Source organism: Xyrauchen texanus, chromosome 40, assembly GCF_025860055.1.
Source record: "Xyrauchen texanus isolate HMW12.3.18 chromosome 40, RBS_HiC_50CHRs, whole genome shotgun sequence".
Classification (NCBI taxonomy): Eukaryota; Metazoa; Chordata; class Actinopteri; order Cypriniformes; family Catostomidae; genus Xyrauchen; species Xyrauchen texanus.
The window spans coordinates 28,791,234-28,812,028 of record NC_068315.1 but is presented as its reverse complement, the minus strand read 5'-3'; the positions used below and the strand labels follow the sequence as shown (position 1 = coordinate 28,812,028).

At 36.5% G+C, this 20,795-nt stretch overlaps 1 protein-coding gene across 3 annotated transcripts in view; it reads right to left on the bottom strand.

Annotated features, from left to right (window-relative positions):
- The window catches only part of LOC127633378 (cGMP-dependent protein kinase 1), a 280,392-nt gene extending 266,632 nt beyond the window's left edge, over nt 1–13,760 (bottom strand). Inside the window, exon 1 of one of the 3 annotated variants that reach the window (XM_052112424.1) lies at nt 13,360–13,760. In XM_052112424.1, the coding sequence (XP_051968384.1) occupies nt 13,360–13,619 (260 nt within the window). In that variant the 5' untranslated portion in view covers nt 13,620–13,760. Of the gene's footprint in view, nt 1–3,883; nt 4,462–13,359 lie in introns of those variants that run through there. The other 2 variants (XM_052112425.1, XM_052112423.1) reach the window with 2 other exon arrangements.
- Nucleotides 13,761–20,795: the final 7,035 nt, after the last annotated feature.

The window sequence follows — 20,795 nt, the reverse complement described above, 5'->3', positions numbered from 1 at the left end:
GCAGCAGAGGCGTGGTCAAGCGTCCATCCAGAGAGAGAGAATTTCTAACGCTTGTCTCTAATTTCATTGAGCACGGGGAGAGCGGCATAAAAGAGCCACACCGCCAGCAGACCAGAAGAGAGAGAGCCTGGGTCTTAAAGCTCTTCAGAAGCCAAAGAGAATTATGAAGCTAAAAGAGTATTGTGAAGCTAAGAGTATTGTGAAGCTAAAAGAGTATTGTGAAGCTAAAGACTGTTGTGAAAGTATGAAGCTGACGTGTTGTGGCGACCCTGTAAAAGAAACCCAAGTTACTCCATTAAACTTCTTACCTGAGTTGGAGAAATCTGGTTCCCCGTGTCCTCGCTGAGAAAGTCCCCACACATAGTAATACAAATCATAATCATTCTGAGCAAAACTGAAGAAAATGTGGTTACTAGTTTTACAATTGTAACCATGCTTAAGTTGTGGAATGAGTAGTTTTCACCCCCCCCAAAATATTAATAATTTTACATATATATAATAGTAATAAAAATATACTGTATATTCCCTCTTGAAAGTTTACTATGGCTTCACTAGAGTAAAACTGCAGTAACAATTACTGTAATAACCATTTTTGTGTTGAGAACAATGGTTACTACATTAACCATGGTCAATGTAGCCTGTCGCAAATTAACCATGGTGTCACCTTAGTAAAACTAACCATGTTTTTGGCAGAATTTGTATCAATTGTATTACCATAGTTTTGTTTTTCCTGTATTGTAATTACGTTTTTACCAAGAATGTTATAATTTAAATACGGTTACTATACATATCATAGTTGAGATATAACTACTGTAGCAAAATCATGGTAAGTTGTGTAACATGTGAGCATGAATCATCATATTTTATTGTTTTAGTGTAGTGTAACGGATTCACACAATGGGCAAGGAGGTGGCGGGAACCGGATGAGCAGTCAACGTTAACTTTTAATAAACAAATGTAAAAAACACAGCATAAAACGGCTTTACAGCATAACACAAAACACACAACCCTGCTGCCTGCATCTCTCTCTCTTTCTTTCTCTCTCTCTTTCTCTCTCTCTCTCTCTCTCTCTCTCTCTCTGATTGTGCTGATTCAGCGCCAGGCGTCCATCGTTATGGCTCGGCCACACCCTCCTCCTCATCATGTGCCATGAGCCCATCCACTACTCCAAGAACTGTTAGTATTCATGTATTCCAACACAAAAGAACGTGACATTTTCACAAAGATGGTAGGCGTCTGGCTCACGACCAAACTCCACTCAGCAACAAGAGTAAATATCCACCAGACATAAACACAAGGTGTATTGAAATGTTCACAAACTGTGAAAAAGAGACTCGAGTGGGAGGAGATGAAGAGCAGCGGAAAATTATGGCAGTGCCAGTGGATAAGGCAGGCTTCAGATAATATTGCTCTAGAGATCCAGCTGAGGAGAAGATGAAAAGATTCTCAACAGTGCAGAGAATCGACTCTGCTTTCCAGTTGTGTGCAATTCATTACAGTTGTCTGAACTTCATCTAAATGGCCATGCATTGTATATAGTTTTAAAGGCTTAAAAGCCACGTCAAAGGCTTATATTATTTGTCATATTTCATGTACAGTCTGCCGATTGACATCTGAGGACAAAATAATTATCCTAAACTTATCCTGAAAGGGTTCTATAGAGTGCAACAGTCTGATTCCGGAGGTAAAAGTCCCATTCATTTTTTCCATAGATGAACTGATTTTCAATAATAACTTATAAACGTTTTAAGACAGACATACCGTGTGCTCCAAGTTCATTCAACAATGGTAAATGCTTCCATTGAAGCCATTCGTCTGCATTATTTCAACTTCATTGTTTAAAAATTGTTAGAAAGCGGAATCCCTGGTAAGCAACTCCATTACCCATGGTACAGCAGAGAACGGTTCACTAATCAGAGAACCGCGGCCAACGTGCCTCAGAGGGACCGCCCACTCCCATGACGCACTATGAATGACGTTATCAAGTCAGTCTCCCTTTACCCTTAAACTACTCATCTACTGTAATTGTACATATCGGAGAACATGTTTTGCAATTTATGCTATTGTTTCTATGCTTATAATCAACAACTTAAAATCAATAGTTTTATATATTCCCATCTTTTTTATTCAATTGCATCATTCGCAATGCTTCATGGGATTGTAGTTTGTACCATCGAGAAAGACAGTAAGTGCACAGCTTTGTACCTTTGTCTTTTTGTCTGATTTTCAAACACTTTTTTTGCCTCAAAAACAAAGTTTATGATGTTGTGATTCACCTCAGAGCTGGTTGGTTTGGCTCATGGCTTATAACTCTATTCTGGATGATTTTATGAAAAGCCTATGCAAAAAATGAATGGGAAAAATACTTCCGCAACCCAGATGCTGTAAAAGTAAGCTGTTGTGCTCCAATAGATGTTAATAAGAATTGCCTATTATATATTTACATATTACATTAACTAGTGGTTAAATCCATATCTTCAGAAGCAATATGAGAGATGTGGGTAAGAAACTGATCAATATTTAAGTCCTTTTTTACTATCAATCACCATCGTTGACCAGCATCAACCAGTAGGTGGCTGAATGTGAAAGTCACTTCTACACCACAATGTGGAAGTGAAAGTGTAGATTTTCAGTAAACAAAAGTACTTGGATATAGATTGTTTCTCACTCACACCTATTATATTGCTTCAGAAGATATAGATTAACCACTGGAGTCATACAGATTACTTTTATGCTGCCTTTATGTCCCTTTTGGATCTTCAAAGTTCTGGTCACCATTCACTTGCATTGTAAGGACAGACAGAACTGAGATATTCTTTTAAAGATCTCTGTTTGTGTTCTGCAGAAGAAAGAAAGTCATACACATCTGGGATGGCATGAGGGCGAGAAAATCATGAGATAATTTTCATTTTGGGGTGAACTATCTATATAAGTTTTTTTGAAAAAGTTTAAACAAAGAAATGTTTTGATGTAAAATGAATAAGAAACGGTAAAGCTTCTATCTTTAACTCTATAATCAAATAAGCAAATTGTGACTTTGACCACCTTAAGTCATTTGCACATAAGGTCAGATTTCCTTACTTCCGTTGAAGAACACAAGATGCTCTTTAAACTTTTCAATTCAGCTTTTTGCTCAAATTGTTCAACTGAAAATATCATTTTTCATAAAACAAACTCTTACATTTAGAAAAGTTACACTCTTCTGAATCACATTCTGTAGTCAACTAGCCTATATACAATGTCTTCTACACAACGACCAATTGCACTATACAGCCATTTGTGCCATATTTCCCAGTTTTTCTATAATTGATATAGTATGCTATATTAAAATGTGCACGTCTGGTTAGATGCTAACTGTATTTCATTGGCTGAAACTGACATTCATTGGCATTCACTTGTACTCTGCTCAATGACAATAAAGTATAAGCTGTCATATTTAAGATGCAGAATAAAATTTTGTTTTCAATGCATTTGTTCTGTTTTAAACAACAGTATGAACTGTATTGTCTGCATTCGAATAAAGAGTTGTTCTCTGTTTCAAAGTTGACACACAGAATCAACAGGTAGGAACAGCAGACATGCTGGCTGTTATGTACAAATGCCTGCCTATATTCATAATCCATATTAGAAAAGTACTGAAGGAAAGAAAAGAGACGGGTTTGATGGATGACAATGATTATGCTACTCATGCAGAACTCGAGGTGTACCACTGACCAAGAGCACTTGCATAAGATTTGATTTATATGTGCAGCACAATGGATGCGTCACTAAAAGATTGCATGCATAATGGCATTAGTAATGCAAATTATGAATTCTTTAAATTGATGGTCGCCTTCATCAAAACAACTGCATAAAACATTCATCACATATTAGTGACACCTACTGTGGGCTCTTTGGGTAGAAAGGAAGCGTGACATGATTGAGATCGTGAATGTCAAAGGCTGTTGGTTCGGCTGAGATCGCTTGTCTCTTGGTCCTCTGATGTTCTTGAAGGACGCTCTGCTTGTGGACTTGTTGAGTGGCCGGTCTGATAACTGATCGGTATTTGTCCAACTCATTCTGGAGCTTCTGAATCAGTTCGTCTTTTTGATCAAGTTCTAACTCCAGTTCATCAATGAGCGCGTCTCTCTGTCTCAGTTCCTCAATCTTCTCCTGTAACGCGTACTGGAGATCGCGTAAAGTGCCCATGTCTCCCCAGAGTAAATGATCCACAACCGTCACCAACTTAGCGAATACTCCGTTTTCGGTCATGAAATTAAAACAAAACGCTTCTGTCTAATATCCCGTGAGAATGCCGCAAAATACACCTCGTGAATCCACCGGTGAGCTTTCTGGTCACTTATATCGGAGGAATAAGCGGGGAAACACCCACGGAGCCAGCAAGGATCGCATTCAGGAGATGAAGTTTCACACGGCATTCATTTGTTGTCCAAATACGTCAGTCGCAGCTGTGGAGCGCGTCGAGCGCTAGAGGAACGCCATGAGCGCGCAGTGAAAGCGGCTGCCCTGAAGAGCCAATGAGGAAAGACACAAGCGCGCACCTGTAGCCTACCAGCCGTGAAGAGCGTTCAAGTGCGCTACCTTACAAGAGCACATGAGAAGCTTTAGGCTACAGGTGGAGAACAGTTTCCTTTCCTTTAATCAAAGTGAACAGCTATATTCAAATGCAGGCTAAATAAAAACAAGGGAGTGTTTTGTGACTATAGCCATTTAAATAATTATAAAAAAAAAAATAAAAAATGCCAATCGGTAATTATCTGATTAAATACACGCAAGTTTGCATATTGAATCAAAAGTCATTTAGACCTCACAGGAAATGGGACATTTTCTGTTTTTGTTGTATTGTGACAAACAGCTCAGTGGTTTGTAATTCTCAGATACTTTTAAAGGGATAGTTCACCCAAAAACTGAAAATGATCTCATAATTTACTCACCATCATCCCACTTTCTTTCTTCTGTTGAACAAAAACAAAGATTTTTAGAAGAATATCTCAGCTCTGTAGGTTCATACAGTGCAAGTCAATGGTGACCAGAATTTTGAAGCTCCAAAAGCACATAAAGGCAGCATAAAAGTAATCAATTTGACTCCAGTGGTTAAATCCATATCTTCTGAAGTTGTATGATAGGTGTGGGTGAGAAACTATATTTAAATCCTTTTTTACTCTAAATCTCCACTTTAACATTCACTTTCAGATGTGAAAGAGAAACTAAACAGGCACCAGATGTGACTTTCAGATGTGAAAGTGAAAGTGTATATTTAGAGTAAAAAATGACTTAATTTTGTATCTGTTTCTCAGCCGCACCTTTTATTTAGGTTCAGAAGACATCGATCTAAACACTGTAGTCTTATGTATTCGTTTTCTTTACGTGATTTTTGGAGCTACAAAGGTCTGGTCACCATTCACTTGCATTGTATGGACCAACAGAGCTGAGATATTCTTCTAAACATCTTTGTTTGTGTTCTGCTAAAGAAAGAATGTCATACACATCTGGGATACCGTGAGGGTGAGTAAATTATGTGAGAATTTTTATTTTTGGGTGAACTATCCCTTAAAAAAAGCTTTTGAAAATTATGAAAGATGCTAACCAATACTAAATTAACTGGCAAATATGATATAAAATTATAATAATGAATTGTTCATAAAATCTGCTGGCTAACATTTGTTGGTTTGTTTGTTTGACGTTTCATCATCAATATTGTTAAATCCTTCCAAAATCATCTTTTATGCCTATTGAACCTATTAAACTTTCTAATGTAAACTGTGCATGAGTAAAATGCAAGAATGCGGACAGGTGTATACCTACATTACATTTACTCTCTACAGTTCAGTTTATTCTGTCTGTTGGCTTGTTTTTAATAAACAAGAACACGTTTACAGTGTTCATGTTACTGTGTAATTACATTGGTAATTACAGAGTAATACAGCAACACCATGTTTGTAATATGTAATTACTTGTGGAGCTCCCTGCAAGTATATTTTGTTAGTTTTATTATTACTACTTTAATTATATTTACATATGTACTGAAATTATCATTTCCACACAACACACACACACACACACACACACACACACACACACACACACAAATAATGTAAAAAAATAAAGAAAATCCATCCACTTTAAAACCCGTTGCAATTATTCTGCCTAAATTAGAAAGGGATCTTTTAAATTTAGACATTTGGAGTTGAAAAAGAGGGCAAGTACGTAACCTTTTTTTTTTTGTATCATATCTGCAACATGATGTCCATTTCCTGTATCCCTAACTGTCAGCTATACAAAGGGATACATGACCCAAAAATGAAGCTTCTGCCAGACCTTCACCCTCATGACCTTGAAACACAAAAAGAGATGTTAGGCAGAGTGAATAAATCTTCATCCTATGCTATTCTATGATATCAAAAGGCTTGTCAGATGAGCAAAAAACATTATAGACTCAAAATTACTAAATCATTTAATTTAGCTATATGAAGACCACCACACCTAAATGTAAGTCTCTCTTGTGTTTAACAGTCATGTCAAATGTTGCTATATAGGAGACAAGATGAGCACAGAAATTACAAAGGAGGATCAAAGGCGTCCTCTAGTGGAGAAGGTCTGTAGCACACTTCCCAGACAGAGATGTGTAAACAATTGTATTTCTACACAAGTCTATTCTTACATATATGAGAGCTCACTTTGATCACTCTAAAGCTGTATTAGGGTAGCTCACATTCATTTAAAGCAAAATATTTACGTTTCTTCTAAAAGTATTAGGCCTATACATGCCACTTGGATAACATTAAATTAATTGAGAGACTAAAATAATTTGTGGATATGTTAAATGTCAACTACATTTTGCAAGATAAATAAGATTAAACTATATGAATATTTGTTTATATTATTAAAGGAATATTCAGAACAGTGCAGGGCAGTGATGGCTCATTGGTTGAGGCTCAGGGTTACTGACCAGAAGGTCGGGGGTTCAAGCCCCAGCACCACTAAGATGCCACTGTTGGGCCCTTGAGCAAGGCCCTTAACTCCAGGTTGCTCCAGGGGGATTGTCCCTGTAATAAGTGCACTGTAAGTCGCTTTGGATAAAAGCGTCTGCCAAATGCATAAATGTAAATGTAACAAATTAAATGAAATACAAATTAAGCTCAGTTGACAGCATGTGTAGCATTATGAATGTTGACTCATCAAAAAGGGTTACAGTGAGGCACTTACAATTGAGGTGAATGGGGCCAACTGGTAAATGTTAAAATACTCACTGTTTCAAAATTATAGCCACAAGACGAAAACAATATGCATGTTAGCTTGATTTTAATGTAATAAAATTGTTTACTAACCTTTTCTGTTTAAAGTTTTGTACAATTTTGCAACTTAATTTCCATGATGACATAACCCTATAAACCCTCAAATAATACATAAGTGTTAACAGAAGAATTAATGTAAGTGCTTTTATAAAACCTGTTTATAAAAGTGTTTAAAACCTCCAACAATGGACCCCATTCACTTCAATTGTAAGTGCTTCACTGTCAGGGGTGTCATGCACATAATATATTTTTTTAGGGTGGCACCAAGGTCAGCCACCGCAACTCCAGTCCAGTCCAAATAACTGCTTGCTTTTTTATTTCAAAAATCTCAAATATGCAGCAAACAAGGCACCAAAACATGATAAACATCTCAACAAAGCTGAAGTGACAACAACATAATGGTAAAAGAGGGGGAAAAAAGAATAAGAGAAACATTGTGAAAAATAAATAAATAAATAAATAAATAAATACATTCTTTTTGTAAACCAATGTTCAGTCATTCCAAGGCTTTCTAATACATTCAATCATTTGCCATTCTTCTTCATACATCTCAATGATTTAAAAAACTAATGTTCTTTACATTATGTGCTGTTAAATGTAAATTATGACATTTATAATATAGCCTGTTCCTTGTTTTTGTTCCCCATGATGATCACAAACAGTAGTCTGTACACTATACTGTATAGGGAACAGGAAGCGGTCATTCAGACTGTTCTGAAGGGAACTGACAAAATATAAGCTAAATCCTGGCTGTCTAAAGTCATGTATAATTGTCTAATATTGTTTTTATCTTGCGCAGTGTGTGCCGTAAGCAGTCATGTAACAAAGCGGCTGATGTCCCGTGAACGTGATCTGTGAAGCACCACTGGACGTTGTGTAGCTTAGCGGAGCTTGGAATGACAGAATTTAGACTTGTGAATAAGATTTCTGCAACAAAATTTTTATTTTTTTTTTTTACATGCAATAATCATTTAATTTAGATATCAAAAGTACCATTACGTTTTTGGAATTTCAAATAATCCATTCAAAATCCTTTAGGCTCAAAAATGTAGTCTTATTCCTCTGTTCACTGTAACCTCGAGTTTTGCTTTTTTGTAAAGAAAAGGAGTGACGAGACTAAATAATTGTTGTGGTAATCAACATCATGCCACAAATGCTGTCGACTGAGCTTAATTAGTATTTAACCCAGAATATTCCTTTAATTAATTATATTGCTGTGCAATGACTACCAATCCGGCGTATCATACCTGTTATGCATTGTCGATATTTCCTTGTTCATGTACGACTCCGTTGTAAGCGTAACAACCTTGCAAATAATGATCTTAACACACTTGTTACAAGTGGTACATAAATATCACAAAATCTTGAAACTTACTTATCAATATACAACACAAAATCCATACTAGGGCATATTATTCAGTATCTAGTGCATGCCTTCCTCTTAACTGATTTCCATGAGCACTACCCCAAAATGAATGTGAATGCTATTCATCATGCATAGCAGAAAAGACCAATTAAGGACAATTGATGAGCCTCTGTCATTAACGCAAACCATTTACAAGAACTGGAAAACAGGCGCACATCAAAGTGTCTGTGCCAACATGGACGTGAGAGATGTGATGCTAATATGGAAAGCCTGAGCCCGTATCCACGGTGCGAGAGCAGGCAACCGTTAGCCCTGGAGCCTTTTATCAGGCCGGGAAAGATAACACACTATCCATTTTCAAGTGCTTTTCAAGGAGCTTGTTGATTATATAAGGAGTTCTACATTAGAGCACACAGGATCAGAGAAGAGGGTGGGCACTATTTGTCAAAGAGATCGTTTTTTTGTGGGTGGCAAGAACTTGGCTATTGAATTTACAGTGTACATGATGCATAAATACAAAAATGAGGACAAATAAAGACCTGCATTAAAGTCGCAATGTACAGTAACTGTTAAGCCATGGTGGAAAACTAGCCAGAATCCGAGGAACTGACATGCTCAGTCACTACTTTTACTCATACAATGAAAGCCAATGGGGACTGAGACTGTAAGTTGTTAATTTTTTTTCCTTATTTTTAACTATATATTCTCCTCTCTGCCCAGTAGGTAGCAATATGCACGAATAACATGAATTGCCAAAAAACAAAAGAAGAATGTTGAAGTGAAAGTGAAAGTAGAGATTTACAGTAAAAAAGGACTTAAATATTGATCTGTTTCTCTCCCACACCTATCATATTGCTTCTGAAGACATAGATTTAACCACTGAAGTCATATGGATTTTTATTTTTTATGCTGCCTTTAAATGCTTTTTGGACCTTTCTGGCCACCATTCACTTGCATTGAATGGACAAACAGAGCTGAGAGATTATTTCAAAACTTTTAGTTTGTATTCTACAGAAGAAAGAAAGTCATACGCATCAGGTATTGCATGAGGGTGAGTAAATGATGAGAGAATTTTCATTTTTGGGTGAACTGTCACTTCCAGCTGACATTGTATTGAATAGACAGACCAGAATATTTAATAAAAATAAAATATATAATATAATAATAATAATAATAATAATAATAATAATAACAATTTTAATAATTATTATTATAAATATAAAGTTTTGTTTTGCACAAGAAAGTCAAATTGGTTTGGAATGCCATGAGGATGGGTCAATTATGGAAGAATTGTTTTTTTATTTAGGGGTGACCTATTCCTTGAACTATCCCTTTCAGATCCCCTACTGTTTTTAAATGCCTTTCATGGGGTGATGATATTTTACTGACATCTAGTGGCTACTAATAGGGACTTATTTACTTAGGAGGTACTTTGAAAGATATAGTTGGGTGACAATTGTCAACACTGCTTATTACAGTCCAAAAGCAAAACTTGTCTTTTACTACCTACTAATTTCAAAAGTAAAATGAAATTGTATCATAGATCAAAATCATGTTCTGTGAATTATAGCTACATTGGTTGAAAGTGGCCCCTGCAGAAGTTAATAATGTCATTCATTTACAGAATCTGGCTTACTTATTCCCTCAGAAAGTTGAAAATTTCACTTGTTTCCAGGAAAATGTACAATATATGAATCCTAAATATAGCAGTGAATATCTATGACATTAAAGATTTAACAACCTGCATTAAATATTTAACAAGGTTGTAGATAAAGGGCTATTGGACATTTAATGAGAGTGTGAAAGTGAGCTTTTATGTCTGAGACCCTTAGATTACAGCATGTGGACTTAAATGTCAAGGCATTATAATTGCCTTTATAGACCAACACATGGTGATGGTCTCAGTTACAAATGATGCATGTACAGTACATAGCCTAATGCATGACAATAGATGCTTCACTAAAACAAAGAGTGGAGACCCTTTCTGAATGTGTAGGTGAGTGGTGATAGCCTGTATCCCATTCTATTCAATACATTAATACAACTTTTTAGACCACCTGCAAACTAGATACCATGAGAAACCATGAGCTACGCACTCATATTAATTAATAACCTTCGAGTAATTCCAGGAAGAATAAATACAGGGTGCTCTAAGTTACAGCTTCTACACTATAGTAGAAACTTGTCAGAAAATACAATATACAAAATACAGTAAATACAAAGTCAGTAAGCAAATCAATAACATACAGTAAATTATCATATCACGTTTAAGTCAATTCACTTCAAAAGAAAGTAGTGAGTTCACTAGTGAAATACAATGGCGAAACATAGTCTAGCCATCTGCATTACAATCAGAGGCGCAGAAAAATACTAACAACAAAATCTCCAGTTGCAAAGACACCTGATACACGGGATACCAAATTCAAAGAGCATCTCATACTCTGTACCCATCTACTCAGATAGAATATATTATATAATGACTATCAGTCACTTGTTTCTTTTTTTAACTGTATATGGGCTTTCATCCACATAACGTACATCTATCAATCATTTCTTATAGAACATGATTTTGTATAGCGTAGACCATCCGATTAGACAAGAAAAGGAATTACAAAGCATAGCATGGCATAGTACAGTATAGTGTAGTAATGTAGTAGCATAGTGTAGTATAGTCAAGTCATACAATGTAATAATAAAGAATAGTATATAATAATATAGTATAGTATATAGTTCTGTATATAGTATAGTATCTTGTAGTATAGTCAAACAACATAATACATTTTTGTATATAGTAGTGTTGTATAGAACCATATTATAAAAAGTATATATTACTGTATAGTGCAGTTTGTTTAACATTTTGGATAGCATAGTAGTATATTCACATAATGTGATAATAGCATGAATACATTTACTATACTTATATAGTATAGTTTCATGCAGTATAGTATTGTCACACAACATGGTAAAGTCTTGTATACAATAGTGTAGTAAATAACATATAGTGTAGTATGGTATAGTATGGTATAGTACATATAGTGTAGTATGTAGTATGGTATAGTATACTATACCATACTACAATATTTTATACTCTACTACACTATAGTATAGTGTAGTAGAGTATAAAATATTGTATAGAATTGTAGTATAGTATAGTAACATAATGTGATAATGTCTGGTAGTTGACATTTATAGTATAGTATAGTATAGTATAGTATAGTATAGTATAGTATAGTATGCTCATGCTATGTGATAAAGTAATGTAAACAATAGTGTAGCCTATAGTATAGTATAGTATAGTATAGTGTGGTATAGTATAGTATGCTCATGCTATGTGATAAAGTAATGTAAACAATAGTGTAGCCTATAGTATAGTATAGTATAGTGTGGTATAGTATAGTATGCTCATGCTATGTGATAAAGTAATGTAAACAATAGTGTAGCCTATAGTATAGTATAGTATAGTGTGGTAAAGTATAGTATAGTATAGTGTGGTATAGTATAGTATAGTATAGTATGGTATAGTGTGGTATAGTGTGGTAAAGCATAGTATAGTATAGTGTGGTATAGTATAGTATGCTCATGCTATGTGATAAGTAATGTAAACAATAGTGTAGCCTATAGTATAGTATAGTATAGTATAGTGTGGTAAAGTATAGTATAGTGTGGTAAAGTATAGTATAGTATGCTCATGCTATGTGATAGAGTCATGTAAACAATAGTGTAGCCTATAGTATAGTATAGTATAGTATAGTATAGTATAGTATAGTATAGTATGCTCATGCTATGTGATAGAGTCATGAAAACAATAGTGTAGCCTATAGTATAGTATGCTCATGCAATGTGATAAAGTCCTGAGAAAAATAGTGTAGCCTATAGTATAGTATAGTTTATACAATACAGAACTGTACTATAGTATAGCATAGCACAGTATATTAAAGTATAATATATTGTTAAGTATAGTAATATAGTCCTATAATGTGCTAATGTCTGGTATACCATTACACTAATTGTATAGTATAGTATTCTAATGCAATTTGATGTCTTCTTTACAATGGTATTATAGAAGTAGTATAGTATAGAAGTATGGCCACATAATGTAATAGTCTTGTGAGTACTGTACTTGTATAGTATAGTATTGCGTAGTATAGTATAGTATAGTATAGTTTAGTTTAGTATAGTCAAGCAGTTTGAAGTCTTGTAGTGCAGTATACTAGCCTACAGTATGGTATAGTATATATTATACTTTTCTATATTTCAGTATGGTATAACATATTGTATAGTATTGTGGTATTGTCACAATGTTATAATGTTGTGTATACAACTACTTATAGTATAGAGTATAGTATCGTAATGTAACGTGATAAAGTATTTAATACAATAGTGCAGTTTAGTAGCTTATAGTATAGTACAGAATAATGTTTATTATAGTATAAAATACTGAATTATAGTCACATATATTATGTACTGTGTATAAAATGGCAATACTTGTATAGTCACGCAACGAAATCAAGACTTGTATAGATTAGTGTAAAGTTACTTGAGGATATAATACTTGTATTGTCTAATATAGTAGCCTATAGTCTTTATAGTCACACAACTGTGTAATTGAGGTTTGATCAGGGGCGGATAGCGTCCACAGACTGTTGCGCCTCAGCTGCAAATAATGCAAATCAACAGACGTAAGTCTTGGTCTCTTACCTGTCAGACTTGGGATGTTTGTGCAGAGATTCGCTTTTCAAGTCCTGGAAAGACCTGGTGGTCTGCGGTTCAGCTGAGATACCCTGCGCCCGCCGCGTTCTGGGTCCAATAGCGCTCGGCAGCACTGACTGACATTTGTGCAGCTTTCTCTTCAGTTCATTTACCTCACGTTCCTTCGCGGAAAGCAGTTTCTCCATTTCCTTTATCCTCTCCTCTTTGATGAGCAACATCTTGGCAATATCTTCGTCCAATTCACTCATGTTTGAACTTTGCGCGTGTTCAGAAGAAGCACCGAACGCACCGAAACTCCGCGCAACCTTTTCCGCTGATCCCTGTCCTGTATTTCAACTGTATTTGTCAAGATTTACTTTAACAGGCGAAGGAAGAACAGCTGCGCTCCGTGCTCGCTCTCTCTCTCTCTCTCTCTCTCTCTACATATAGACTAAGAGGTTTATTTCATTGACTCTCACTTCTTCCCCAGAGAGAACGGGTTACTCTCCTCCAGTGATTTCTCAACAGACTGTGCTCCTCAAATATCATCAATTACCATATGATATGATTGGTGACGTGTTTAGCATGCAAGTCCACAGAGCACTCAAACAGTTAGTTAGTTAGTTAGTTAGTTAGTTAGTTAGTTAGTTAGTTAGTTAGTTAGTTAGTTAGTTAGTTAATTAGTTAGTTAGTTAGTTAGTTTTGAGGTCCACATTCTGATTTCAGTTACAGCAATTTATTAAGGGATTACTATGGCAAGCCAAATTGGCATTTAATTATGAATGGAATATGAATTATGGATATCAACAATTAAATTTTTACTAGTTAAAATGCTAATTCTTGACACCAGGAATGGAATTACTACTAGTAATAATGTGCATATTTTCTATCAGTTATTACATTATCAAAATAAATAAACAAAATTTCACAGAAAAAACATTCTTGATGTCAAAAATGTACTTTCAACTAAACATAATTCTTAATATCTGTAATTGCATTTTCACTAGTAGAATTTCACAATGATCTGTCATTCTATTTGTTATAAGCTATTTTGACATTTAATGTGCACTGATAACCCTAATATGTTAACTCCAGTCAATTGAATAAACTCATTCCCTCAATTAAAATGAGTAATGGTGTCTCCAAAACTATTAACTATTAAAGTTAAGTTAACTAGATGCAAGTATAATTAACTTATGATTGCTATTTAAATGTTGTTGTTTCTACTTAATCATTTTAATTGAAAGGACTCAAATTTAGGTCATAAAATAAAACTAAATTAAGAAGATTATAATGGATTCTAGGTCAATCATTTAATAAACTTATTTCTCTGCATAATAACTTGACAAAAGGGGACACAGATCACCCTAATAGTGACATTACATTAAACATATTTCCAACAAAACAACATGAATAATTCTACAAAAGAGCAAAAAGGAAACATAATTAAATAATTCAAGCGCAAGGCATTGTGGGTATTCCCCATAGCCTCAATTTTGAGTCATTTAATTTAAAATCTTAAGTCTATGGATTATTAAGAAAAATAAGTAAAATTAACTTAGATATTTGAGTTATGATCCCAAAACTTTTCAACTAATATTTAAAGAAGACAACTTGATTTTTCCAGTAATGACAAAGTTAGGGTTTGCAGTGTGCACGATACGAATTATAGATAAATATTACATTTTCACCAGTTAAAATGCTAATTCTTGTTTATAGAAATGGAATTACAACTATTGAATGTAATTAGGTTTGCACTAGTAATTCCAAGCCTAATTACTAAAATAAATTACTGAGCACTTTCAACTTGTAGTGAAAGCGTACAGTAGTCCATTCCTGATATCTTGAGTTAGGATTTGAACTAGTGAAAATCAAATTTTTGATGCATAGAATTTACATCCTGCGCATGATTAAAAGTCAATTCGGCTTACCATAGCAGTGTATATTAGTTCTGGCTTCTTCAAATCTACCCATATAGTTATGTAACCTCATACGAGTCACCCCTAACATTCAATTCCTAATACTCTTAGTAAAGGACAGGAACATGCTGTTCTGATTGATGTCCTGTTCTTATTTTACTTGATCTGGTGGTACATAGAACCATAAATGTTTTGTCCTTGAACAAAGGATGCTATTTTCAGCTTCTGAGCGGAAAAATATAGAATATCATATATTATGCATATTGTGGTTTTGGCTCAGTACCCAGAGGTCATCCATGAAAGGCTAAAGTTAATATTTACAAACAAACTAGTCTAGAATACAGAAAAAGGTTTAACCCTTTAGAGGGTAAATACTAAAGCTTTAATGAATATCACCGACAACAAAGTACACTTCATGGCCAAAAGTATGTGGGCACTTTTGTGGACATAACAGTTTCTGTTCCAGCATGACAAAATCCCACTGCACAAAGCGAGGTCCATAAAGAAATGATCTACTGAGTCTGGTGTGGAAGAACGTGGCTGGCCAACACAAAGCCAAGAGCTGATTTGGATCACTGACTGCGGGTCAGGCCCATCACTCAACATCAGTGATCTCACATCTCACTGATGCTCTTGTGTCTGAATGGGAGCAAATCCCAGCAGTTGGCCAACATGTAGTAAAAGGACTAGTGGAAAGCTAGCTTGAGTAGTTTACTCAAAAACTGAAAATTCTTTCATCATTTTCTTTTTGTTTTGTTTATTCTATTTATGTATAATTTTATATTGTACATTTTCAGCAATGTTTTTGAAAATACAATATAGACCTGTTTGTTAATTTAGTTATTTTTCTTCTGTCTGACTGATCAGGTCACCTTGATTTCTGTGCTCTCTGCTCCGCTTATGTCACATAAGGGAAAACCTGCTGTGATTCACAAAATTTGAGCATGGTTGGTTATCTCATCCCAATGAGGCAATGCTATCCGCAGCTCTCCAGGGGAGGGAGGATCAGATTTCAAACCGACATTCAATGGTCTGACAGTCAGTGGTCTTCCTGTAATGCATACAGATACTCTCATCGAAATTGTAGTGAAGACAGGATGTTGCAAAATCAATAATGTTTATGTCATGTGCCTCCACAGCAGGAATCATCTAAATAGAGTGGGTAGAGGAGGCATTGCCTGGGCTGATGTTGCTGAGAGACTATGCAGGGAAAGGAGGGGGCTGGGACTCTTGAGTACAGATTTAGTGCTCTTTGTTCATTGCATGAATGAAGAGGCACACTTAAAGGATTAGTTTGCTCAAAATGAAAATTCTGTCATTATTTACTCATTTACACCCTAATGTTGTTTCAAATCATGATACAATGTTTTATTATACTTTTGCAGTGCTTTTTATAATTTCTAAACTAACCCTTTCGCACATACAATTAAAAAGGTGTGATTACCCTAGACTGAGCTTAAGCGCATATGATCAAACCATTGTGAGTACACTAGGCTGGGCACAGACATGTACGATCAAACCGGTGTGATTACACTAGGATGGGCTCAGACAATTACGATCAAACCGGTGTGATTACACTAAACTGGGCTCAAATGTGTACGATCAAACCATTGTGAGTACACTAGGCTGGGTACAGACACAAACAATCAAACCTGTGTGATTACACTAGGCTGGGATCAGACACGTATGATCAAACCGGTGTGATTACATTAGGCTGGGCTCAGACACATACGATCAAACCGGTATGATTACACTAGGCTGGAATCAGACACGTATGATCAAACCGGTGTGATTACATTAGGCTGGGCTCAGACATGTACGATCAAACCGGTGTGATTACACTAGGCTTGTCTCAGACGCGTACGATCAAACCTCTGTGATTACACTAGGCTGGTCTCAGACGCGTACGATCAAACCGGTGTGATTACACTAGGCTGGGATCAGATGCGTACAATCAAACCAGTTTGATCTGCATTCGTGCTGATTACTAGCAAAATAGGTTGTCATAATGGCTGAAGCAGTTGTCATAATAACAACATTTCAACATTCCAATATCTTTATTTTTATATGTTACAAACTTTCAAACAATCACTAAATAAAAGTATATAGCCATTACTGTCGGTGTGCACTGTTTAGTTGTAGCGCTGCAGTCATGTTTTCTGACGTCAAATAATATACAAACTAGTCTGTCCACATGATGGTTTTTAAAACCTTCTATTCTCCTTTTGTATGCTTCTATGATGATACAAACTCAGAATTCAGTTTTGCACTGCAACAAAAATATGGCGGTGCACATTGCTGGCAAGTGCGTTCGTGATCACATCTTATCTATCATAATCAATCATTATAAACATCTAAAAAACACATTATATTTTTGTAAGGAAAGGAGGTCACTGGGACAGGAAGTTTCTGGTCTCCGTTGAGCTTTTTAATCACAAACTTAGGAGTAACACAGTCTCAACTGGCACAGAAATATTTTCAGCTTCACAAACTCTTTAGCGTCACAGGCTCCTAGTCACAGTCTCTTAATCATCACAAAGTCTTTATCACGAACACAGCAGCTTCACCGTGAGACTCTCGTGCCAGACTCTCTCTCTGTTCTGGTAGTAGATGTAAGCGCCCTTACCGCTTTCTCTCTCTCTCCAGACAGGCGCTTGACCACGCCTCTGCTGCCACATACCCCCACCGCCCGACTCAGGCTGGGTGGCCATCCATTTCTTTTTGTGTTCAGGCAATCGATAGGGATGGCTACATACTACCACTCCCAGTTCGGTCTCAATGTGGTGCTGGATGAGGTTCGTATGACCCGGTAGGTGGGAGAACACATCTGCAAATTCTTGTTGCAACCTGGCAACCCCTGTGACCGGGGTGCTATGATTAGGTTTTATATTCACCTCCGGCCCGAGCCCGAGCCTTCTCCAGGAACTACAATATCTAACGTCACAGGGACCGCCTCCCACTACAATTTCAGGAAGTTGAGGTGATATATTTGACGTGCACCTCCTCTATCGGTTCGCTTTACCTCATAATCGAGATCCCCCATTCGTCATGTGACCTCAAAGGTTCCTTGCCACTTCGAGTAATTTGGAGCTCGATATGGGTAGAAATACAAGTACCTTATCTCAAGTACCCCTGTTATACAGTCGACTCTGTCGTTCTTAAGCTTGAAGTAAATTCTCCTGTGTTATTTGTCCCAAGATGTGGAGTTTTGCTCTAAGATCAAGAACGTACTGATTTTCATTCTTGCTATCTGATGGTCCCTCCTCCCAAGCTTCGCGGATGACATCAAGAACTCCTCATGAGCGCCGCCCATACAGCAGTTGGAATGGAGAAAAGCCAGTGGAGGCTTGCGGGACCTCTCGTACTGCAAATAATAGGGGGTCAAGCCATTTATCCCAATTCCTAACATCCTTATGCACAAATTTATGAATCAGATTCTTAAGGGTTTTATTAAAACACTCCACCAGGCCATCTGTCTGTGGGTGGTAGACACTGGTGCTTATCGCCTTAATGCCTAATAATTCGTAAAGCTCACGTAAAGCCTGTGACATAAAAGTTGTGCCCTGATCGTTGAGGATTTATTTCGAAATCCCCACCTGGGAGAATACTGCGTGCTGAGATGCTGTGTAGAGGCACTGCTTCCGGGTACCGCGTTGCATGAGTCACTAGGACAAATACAAAGCAATGTCCGCGTGCTGACTGCTCTAATGGTCCGACGAGGTAAATGCTAATTCTCGAATGGGACCTCGATCAATGGAAGGGGGCACAACGGCGCTTTTGGAGTGGCCGGTGGATTCACCAGCTGACATTCACGGCATACCGCACATCACCTGCGGACATCGCCGCCAATGTCCGGACAATAAAAATGGGCTATTAATCAATTCAGTGTCTTCCTTTCCCCTAGGTGTCCCGCCATCGGATTAATTAATACCGCTCCGCGGTATTAAGAGCTGGGTTGTATCTTCTTTTGTCTGAGTGTCCTGCATCACTCTATACAACCACTTATTTATAATTGTAAAATAGGGATTTGAATGTGCGACACTCGAGCAGAGGGGAGTCCAAGCAAAAATCCCTGCTTGAGCTACACCAAGACCAGGAACGACGGTTTTTCGAGATCCTGTGAGCACAAGCTGAGGACCGGCTTGCGATCTGGAGCCTCCTCGACCAGGAGAGAGAGCAAGCGGCGAACCCGTACCACCATAACCAACTGACTCCCCCCACACTCCTGAAGATGGGCGCGGAGGACAATGCCGAGGCCTTCCTCGATTTGTTTGAGAGAACCGCTGAGATCTGGGGCTGGCCGTGTGACCAGTGGGCGGCCCAACAGTTGCTGTCGGCTAATCTCCTGGCATATGATGACCTAAAAATTCTAAAAACCAATAAATCAAAACGTTATATTTTAGCATCTTCAAAGTAGTAACCCTTGCCTAGATATGACATTTTCTCAACCAACTTCTTGAGGTATCACCCTGGGATGATTTCTAAACAGTATTGAAGGAGTTCCCATCTATGTTGGGCACTTATTGGCTGCTTTTCTTTATTATTTGGTCCAATTCATCAATTCAAAAACATTTTTTTTTTTTATTATTAAATTTTATTTTTATAATGAAATAAATTAATATGGTGGCAAAATTATATTTTTGCCTACAAAACTAATTTCAAACATTTAAGCATACACCTTCAGATCAAAAGATTTTAAGAACTTAGAAACATTTCAGTCAAGTGTTTCAAAAGTTTTTACCAGTAGTATGTATTGGGACACTATTACATATCTCTGTTCACTAATGACCTATACACTTTTGTTAATTAAATAATTATATTAGAAAATAATATATATTTTTTTAGAATCTTTGCTATTTGTTACACTATTCTTAAGAGAAAGATTAAGGAATACTAATTAGTTGGGGCATAACTCCATAAAATGGATGAGGTAAAGAGGGTGGAATAAGAGTTTAGGTCACTAATGACCCGATGTATGCATTTAAGGATTAAATAATGGACTTAGAATATATTAAAAGTGAGAGTCTGAAGATATTTGTGCGCCAGAGAGAAAGACAGATAGAAAGAATGAGAATTAAAGGAAGAGATAATGCTGGAGATCACACTGATGTCAGCATTGTTTGTTATTTTGCAGCTTTTCATTGGGTTTTGTGACAGGGTGTGATTTATTTTTAGGTGAACACACTCTTGATTCTGATCTCCTGTGGTGGAACAGATTATCTGCGCAGCTGTTATGATTGCCAGGGGAAGAAACTCATCTTTTCAGCACCTCTCATCTGCTGAAGCTGCAGTGTTCGGATCTCACTCCTGCCAGGATGTGATTCTTAAGTGCCTCATACAAATTCCCGGAGACTGGACACAGCTGACACTGAACATGCAGAAGATGATCCAGCTTGGGTGGGTGGGTGATTGTCTACATAGATATACTTTGGAGACAAAATTGTCTTTATAAAAAATTTAAAATGTATGTGTGAGGGTTAGGTTGATCTATTGTATAAAAACAATAGAAGAAATAGTAAAACAAGT